This window comes from Verticillium alfalfae, genomic scaffold (genome assembly GCF_000150825.1).
Source record: "Verticillium alfalfae VaMs.102 supercont1.3 genomic scaffold, whole genome shotgun sequence".
Classification (NCBI taxonomy): Eukaryota; Fungi; Ascomycota; class Sordariomycetes; order Glomerellales; family Plectosphaerellaceae; genus Verticillium; species Verticillium alfalfae.
Window position 1 is genome coordinate 480,915 of NW_003315036.1, and position 7,836 is coordinate 488,750.

Sequence of the window (7,836 nt, forward strand, 5' to 3'; positions counted from 1 at the left end):
TCCCAAACGCGCTCTCGTCAAGGCCGGGACCGTGGGGTTCAGCCTGACGGACGGGCTCAAGGCCATGCAGGAGGGCGGGCGGCTGGGCGATGGCGAGCTGCGGCGGCGGCGCGACCTGCTGTCGAGCGCCAAGGTCGAGAGGGAGGGGCTCGACAAGCTGAGCAACAGCTTCGGGTCGGCGCAGGTCGGCCACCAGGGCCAGGGCGGCGGCGGCGGCGGGCGCGAGGGCATCGCCCGCGCCGGCGGGGGGACAAAGGCGGCGCTGCTCGGGGGCGGCGGCGTCGCGGGGCAAAGGACCGGTGGCCGCCGTGCTTCGGCGCGCCGCTGCCCGAGACAGAGAGGGACGCGCGAACTCGACAACGAGGGCGTGCTGCAGCTGCAGAAGCAGATGATGGGCGAGCAGGACCAGCAGGTCGAGGGCCCTCGGCGCCATCATCCGCCGTCAAAAAGGAGATGGGCTTGCAGATCAACGAGGAGATTGAGGCGACGACCGACATGCTCGACCGCATGAACGAGGACGTCGGACGCGTCGGCGGCAAGATGCGCGTCGCCAAGAACCGCATCAAGAAGCTCTGACTGGGCGCCGTCCTTCTTCTTCTTCTTCGCGGCGTCCTCGGCGTGGCCGCCGTCGTGGTCTGGGCGCGCATGCTGGCCGGGGCGTGTGCGGATGTCATTGCGTGGTGTTTGGAGTTTGCCGTTATGGTTCTCGGGGCACGCGCCCGTCGATGATGAGCGCGGCCGGCGATTGTTTACTACTTGTACTCAGGTTCATTGACAGCATGTACTATCTAATACCAGACTGAGATGAGATGTGGACTTCTTAAGGTTGCATGAGAAATTGAGACTTGATACTGCGCCAAGATATTGGTTGGTGGTTTGACTTGCCGTGCTCCTTCATCCCGAAGGCCTTGAAACTTACCGGCTGTCGTTCCATTCTGCCTCCCTGGTTTTACATGATATATATACGTATATACGAGTCCCAGCTCGAAAATGCCCCGTTTGATCAATCCACAAGTTACACATCGCCTTGCCACCGCAATGGGTGGCCCCAACCTAAACAAAGACCGTCCCAAGTCCAACGTCGCCCGCAGCGGTCCGTCCCACGTGTCAGCTGCAGCGCTCGCATCCCTGTGCCGGCATCATTGCAACGCGGGGTCCGTTTCGTAATCTCTCTTCGCAAAAGCTTGACAAGCAACTTTGCAGCAGACACAAATACGCAGACTGAGTCTGTTTCCCCTTCCAGCCTGTTCTCGTTTTCGTCTCCTCGCACTCCGGATCTGGAAACGGACAGGTCACGAGCGCGGGCGCCAAAAGCAAGTCGCAGTGGTAGCGCTGGCTCCGCTGCGGTGGCGCTACGTCACTTAGCGCCGCGGAAGACGAGGGACGACCCGGGGTTGCTGGGCAACGGGCGTGATCCGTTGATGTGATGAGATTTCCGCTCGCATGGTGCCCTCCATGGGCTCTTGTTGGACTACTTTTTTCCGCTGTCGACTGCCATCTCATTTTGTTCTTCGTCCTCGCCAAGGGGTGGGTTCATCTTAGACGGACTCATTAGCGAGACACGCCTTCACGCTCCAGAGGCGAGGATCGCGGATTCCGTTTGAAGCTTTTCAGAGGCGTCTTGTTGCTGGCACCTCCAGCCGCCCGACAGAGGAAACCAATCTGGTCCCCCCCCCACCACCAGCTGCAAGAGCGTGCACAACGCCTGGTCCTGACTCTGGCTGCTGTTCCGCGATTCGCTGCACGTGTGGAGCGCAGGACGCCCATTGACCGCCATATGGGCATCACGGTGAGCCTGTCGGAGGGCGAAGCGTCATTTTTGTCGTGGGATTGGGTCGTCCGACATGTCCTCCAGTGAGGGGATTCGCCTTGGATGATGTGGCAAGGTCGACAGGCTCCGTTGTTTTGAAGATCCGAGTGGTCGGCCAGTCGACAAAGCCTGTGCACGATCCCGTTCGCTGGCTGTTGCCCAAAGCTCAGCACCCGAGAAAAGGAGAGACAAGGGGCCGAGGAGGGGGGGATCATGATGCGATGCGGAATATCCTGTTTTGTCTAAGCAGGCAGCCACGGAGGTTTGTGGGGGACTGGCTGTTCGTGAGAGAACAGGGGTGGAAGCTCTCGAGCTGCCTTGGGTGCCATGTGAAATGAGGGGAGAGTTTTGCGGGTTCCCGAGTTTGCCGTTGACGAACAGCCAGAGCTCAGGATTTTGCGTCCAACAGACGAACAATGGTAACGGTAATTGGCCTTGATGGTAGCGTCTTCTCTCTCCGCCAGAGGATTCTTGATGATCGTGCTTCACGGATCAAGCCGGGCGGGAGAGGGTGGCACTGGTACTGTTGTACCTGTAGTTCTGGCGCCTGTCAAAACGACCTCGTGGAACGCTGGCGCCAGCGACGATTACAGGGGCGCACAGCCACTGAAACCACCCACAACTAGGTATCTGCTCCTGCCCCGTACGGCGGACCGCCACTGCTACACCGCGCTATGCCCCTTATATGCAAGAGTCACCGTGGCCCGCCTCCACCTCTCCTGCCCCGGGGCGCACCACGACAATCGACTGGGCCCTTCCCCCCCCCCCTTCCCCCATGTGCCTTCCGACTCGAAAGTAAACACATCCTAGGTCCTTCCCCGACAAAAAGAATCTTCACCCCGTCGCTTGCTGCCGCCCCTGCCTCCCCCCTCAAGACCCTTTCTTGACACCATCGCCAACTCGTCATTACCAGCAGCTGCAATTGAACCGCGAACCTCTCTTGGCTCTACGCGAATCCCGCATCGCAAGTCGTAGCCAGACAGCCAGCCAGATCCGGGCCCCATCGGCTTTGGATACTGAACGACAATACGACTCAACAGCCTGGAGCTTGGACACCAGCGTTTCTCAACACGCTACATTTTGGGAGCCTGGCGTTCGTTGTAAATCTTCCTTTTTTTTGTAGGTACAAGAAAATTTCGTCTGGCCATCAAGTGAAGGTCCTGTTCTGTTTGGCAGAACACATACCTCGATCAACAATCAACCTTCCCCTACTGGCTGTTTTTACTCGGCTGAGTCAAGCTGACGAGCGCCATGGTAGTCCAATCTTCGCGACGTCACCAACACAAATGGCCACCAAAAGTCACCACCTTCGACCCCTCCGATCTTGACCTGCAGTCCTGAATTACTGCACACGCACTCTTGCCCTGAGCTCCCCGGCTCTGCTTGGCAACCGTGCTCCGAGCATCGACCCTGTCGTTCGACTGCCTTGGTATCTACAGCGGTGACCCCTGAAGGGCCTTCGTGCCTGACAACGCATCACAACAACGCAACATGAGCCACCAAGGTCCCCCGCCACCTCCGCCGCCCCATGGCGAGAACCCTAAAACCACGAGCGGCGGCGGCGGTGGTGGCCTGGGTCCTGGCAACTACGACATCTTCGTTATCCCGCAACGTGACAAGGGCGGAGGATTCATTTACCTGCCCTCCATGAGCCCCAACGGCCCCAGTTTCGCTGCTGGTTTTGCTTCCGCCCTGGTGCTGGTTGTCATATTCCAGAGCATGGCGCCAGCCTTTCAAGTATGGTGGAGCAACTTCCAAGGCATGGGCAGCATGGGCATGACTCTCCTGTTGATAGCAGTCGCCATCGGGGCGTGGGCCTGGGGTAAGTCGCAGGCCGCGCAGGCCGAGGCCTCTTCGTCAAACGCCGGTGGTCACGCCGGCGCCGGAGGCTCCTACGGTGCCCGACCGAATCCCCAGGCGCACAGCAGCCCACCTCCCAACACTGGTGGCCCCCCGCCCGCCTCCGCCGCCACACAACGAACCGCCCCCCTCGAACCAAAATCGCGGAGGAGGCCCCAAGACCTCCTGGCAACAAGCACCGCCTCAGCCGGAAGAAGCGCCCCCGCCGGAACCTCCACGGCCCGAGACGCCGCCTCCAAGACCAAAGACCCCTCCAAGACCAAAGACCCCTCCGAGGCCGAAAACGCCTCCGCCGAGGCCCAAGACACCACCCGCCAGGGCGAAGAGTCCGCCGCCAAAGCCCAAAACGCCGACGCCTGCGCCGCCTCCCAAACCGAAGGAGGATTCGACGTGGGAGAAGGCCCGCGAGGAAACCAGGAGGAGAGAGGCTGAGCGCAAGGCTAAGCTTGAGGAAGAGAAACGCAAAGCCGAGGCCGCCCGCAGGTTACGCGAGTTCCGAGAAAAGGAGGCTCGTGAACGAGAACGACGCGACAAGGAAGCTCGTGAGCAGCGGGAGAAGCTGGAGCGAGAAAATAAGGAGAAGGAAGAGCTCAAGGCGAGACTTGAGAAGGAGACGCGAGAACGAGAACGCCTCGAAAAGGAAAAGGCTGATAGGGAAGCCAAAGAACAGGAAGATGCTCGCAAGAAGGAGATAGAAGATCTTCGTAGGAAAGAGGCCTGGGAGAGGAAGAAGCGTGAGATGGAGCTCAAGATCAAGCGCGAGGCGGAGGAGAAGGCCAAACGCGAGGCGGAGGAGGCCGCGCAGAAGGCTCGTCAGGGAAGTACGTATGCTTACTCGGGGGTCGGCGAGAAGACCAGCCTCCGAGACGGCGCCCAAGCTCCAGCCCCCCCGTCTTCACCGTCGCCAACAAAGCCAGCTCCTTCTACAGCTCCGTCGAACAACGCAAAACGGCCGCCGGCCCCATCTGCCTCTGCCTCGGCGAGGACGCACTTGCGACCCGACGACGATGCGTACTCGTATCGTCCGTACGACACTCCCAAGTCGTCTCGCCGGACGGCGCCATCCTCCGTGGGCTCCGAATCGTCCTGGGCGCACTCTGCCACGACGGCCCGCACGACGCCGCCGCCTAGCATGCGCGGTCCGTACACGACGAAGGACCCCGACAAGATTGTGATCAAGGCGGTGTATCTGTTCATGAACCAGTACGCTAAGACGCCGGCTAGCAACTTGCTGTCAGGGATCGGTACTGTGACGGACGGCCTCATTCTCCGGATCACCACCGAGGGTCTCTTCATCGACGACGATGTTCGAGGCGTCCCGCAGCGAGAGTGGGATGTCAAAGCATGGACACTGAAGCTTGTCGAGGTATGGTGTCCCCCGCACTGCCTGTCTGGTTCTTCGTCTTCTTCTGCGTCTGGCCCATCTGCGAACCAACCGACGAGCTTTCTGCACAAGATGGCCCAAGCGCAGCGTGCTACTCGCAACTCGGCGGCGGACAGGGGCGCCAACAAGCCTTACCTCGGTGATGAGGCTGAGGTGTACCTGGCCGACATGTTAAAATCGTGCAGGAGTGCTGCCGTCTCGGCCTGTGCGAGAGCAAGCTACGCACGCGAACATGCCGTCTTCTGCCGGACAGTGGGAGAGTGGAAGTCCAAGGGGTTGCATGTGCTGCGGGCAACGGTGCGGGATCAGGAGGGCAAGCGCTACTTGTTCGTCGTGGACGAGGAGGAGGCGTGGAAGTTGTCAGTCGGTCTCTCTCGGCTGCGCAAAGGAACCCAGGTGCGTCAACTGGGGGTCAGCGGCATGACGGCGACGGATGCGAGAACAACGCTCGACCTGCTGGGTTGGTTGTAGTTGGATGGTGGAAGGTGATTGAGGCCCTGTCGGGCGACGACAAGAAGGTAGGCTGGAAATTCATGCAGCAGCGCGGCGTTTTGATAGCGGGATGCTGTTACGAGAAGGGGCATCTGGAATGCGTGGCAATTTGGATGCATAGCAGAGCGCGGAATGCATTGAGCGTCTTGGCAGTAACCCGTCATGATACCCTGGCGGAACAGGCATACAGACTGTTTAACCACATATACACGTTTTCTAATCAACTCATTTACGACGGATCAAGTGCTTCAAGCAATACAGGTGAGACTCGAGTCTTGAGGCGAACTTCATGAAGCGGACGAAGACTGCCGATGCCAATCGTGGGTAACATACCAGCCCGCCCCGTCTCCGACCTTTTCTCTTTTCACACTAGAGGACATGTGCCTTGATCAATTCCCGAACCGCTCTCCGTCTTCCGGCTCGTCATGGAAGGCCTCCGGAACACTCGGCTTGAGGAAGCGGCGCGTGGACATGATGGTGAAGAGGACGCTCCGAGGGCATCACGTCAGGGGCGATGTCACGTAATGTCATGCGTCGAACGTTAAGCTCTGACGAACCAAGAATGATTCCGAGTCCGTTACTGTTGTCAACTCCCATTATCTCACGCAACATCTTCCATGCTCAGGTAGAGTTAATTCCAGAAGATAGGCCCCATGGAGACGGATCCTCCCCTCCCCACCCTGCGCATCTCGGGCAAGTCAGTGCAGGTCCCGTTCTGGTGGGTGGGAAGTGGCACCTCGTGTGTGATAAGGAAGAGGAGTGGATTTCCCACGTGGTTCCCATATGGGCAGAAAGAGAGAGAGAAAGAGGGAGCAAGACGAGGGGCGTTAATCACTATTTCCTTCCATTGGGTCTTCCCTTATCTTGGACGATATGTGCATGACGTACTTGGTATGACCGCCCCTCGGATAGCGTAGGCAGAGAGGCTTTCAGGTGAGCCCGCGGTCTAATCGGGCTTATTCCCACATGTTCGCCTGCAGGAAACGGGTTCATGTTGCGAGAGAGGTCGAGTTACTCCGTCAGTCTGCTCTTAGGGCCATGGGCGGAGCGAACATGAACACCCCCCCCCCCCGTCTCCTCCCCAATTGGAGAGCGAGTTGGAGTTTGGGCGCAGTCTCGTTGGAGTCAATAGACGGGGAGCTCTTATCTCGCGCTAGCGGACAAAGGGCGTCGGAGAATCCATCCAGTGGTGATTGATCTTTAGGTACCCAGGGGGGGCGCCGCGCTATTGCAATCGTCCTCGGGTTCAGGAACGCGCTGTTTGGGCGCCTGGCGGATCGGGCCCGGCGACGAAGCCGACTCGATGACCGTTGGGACCGGATTGTCGGGATGATGGGGACCTTGGACGAGTTTCATGCGCTTTTATTCATGTCCTTGGTGAACGCGGGCGCCTGTCTTGAGAGTTTATTTGTGTAGTGGTGGATAAGGCTGTGCTTCGGAAACACGACTCGACACTGCAAACTTGCTTGTACTATATTAAACTTTCAGGACGTTTGTTCATAAACTCCACCTAACGTGACTGATGTTGTCGAATTAACATAACACTCCATTGCCCGTCTTGCCTTGGCCATGAATGATCATTGGGCCTCCAGCTGCAAACAAGTCAAACCCGATGTCGGAACCGATCAATGCCCGAAAGAGGAGCTCTTATCAGTCGACGTTCGAAGCCGCTGGGGTATCAGAATCGATAGCGCACCTTTGACATGGCCCCCAGCATAACCCCACGATGGACATCGCATGGCGTGACATCCAGGAACCAGGGCGGCGGCCGTCGGGCGAGGGGCAGTGAAGTCCTACCATGGGCCCTTTGCTTCGGAATCCGGGTGTGTTGAAGAGCTGCGCCAAGATTATCACCGCACGTAACCCCCCGCGAGCTGGCGAGGCGGTTCAATTTGGCCCGGGGGTCGCTGCTGATAAGGCCTTGTCTTGCATGCGCAATCCCAGCTGCCAAATGCGGTCTGGACGGCCAAGGCTTCGTTTCCTTGGTGTTAGGCAGTCCTAGTCATGACCTCGCGACTGGGATCGTCAGCGCGGGAGATGGGCCAAAAGACAAACAGGGCCAGCTTGTCGCTGGCCCAAACCGCCGGCCTGTCATTGATTGCGACGCGACGTTGTGACCCCTCTTTGCAGGGCCCTTTGACTAGTACAGGCTGCCGGAGTATAGAAGAAGTCGGGAGATGCAGTCCTCCTTGAGACGATAGATGTGTATAGCCAGAGCGAAAAAAAAATCGAAGCCCCGCAAAGCCGAGAGACACCAAGCATCGTCATGCGCTCCTTTGCCCTCCTCAGC

General features: G+C 59.0%; 3 protein-coding genes across 3 annotated transcripts in view; all 3 read left to right on the forward strand.

Annotated features, from left to right (window-relative positions):
• VDBG_02654 (v-SNARE) overlaps positions 1 to 511 on the forward strand; it is a gene marked incomplete at both ends in the record, with an annotated part of 1,111 nt that extends 600 nt beyond the window's left edge. Inside the window, one exon of the mRNA XM_003006469.1 lies at positions 43 to 511. Within this exon, the coding sequence (XP_003006515.1) occupies positions 43 to 511 (469 nt within the window). The remainder of the gene's footprint in view (positions 1 to 42) is intronic.
• A 2,790-nt stretch (positions 512 to 3,301) lies between these two features.
• On the forward strand, positions 3,302 to 5,525 carry VDBG_02655 (conserved hypothetical protein; the record flags this gene model as incomplete). Its single annotated transcript, XM_003006470.1, has 2 exons — positions 3,302 to 3,547; positions 3,606 to 5,525. The coding sequence occupies 2 exons, from the start codon at positions 3,302 to 3,304 to the stop codon at positions 5,523 to 5,525; spliced, it is 2,166 nt and encodes a 721-aa protein (XP_003006516.1).
• Positions 5,526 to 7,344: 1,819 nt separating this feature from the next.
• VDBG_02656 (glutamyl-tRNA(Gln) amidotransferase) overlaps positions 7,345 to 7,836 on the forward strand; it is a gene marked incomplete at both ends in the record, with an annotated part of 2,361 nt that continues 1,869 nt past the window's right edge. Inside the window, one exon of the mRNA XM_003006471.1 lies at positions 7,345 to 7,533. Within this exon, the coding sequence (XP_003006517.1) occupies positions 7,345 to 7,533 (189 nt within the window). The remainder of the gene's footprint in view (positions 7,534 to 7,836) is intronic.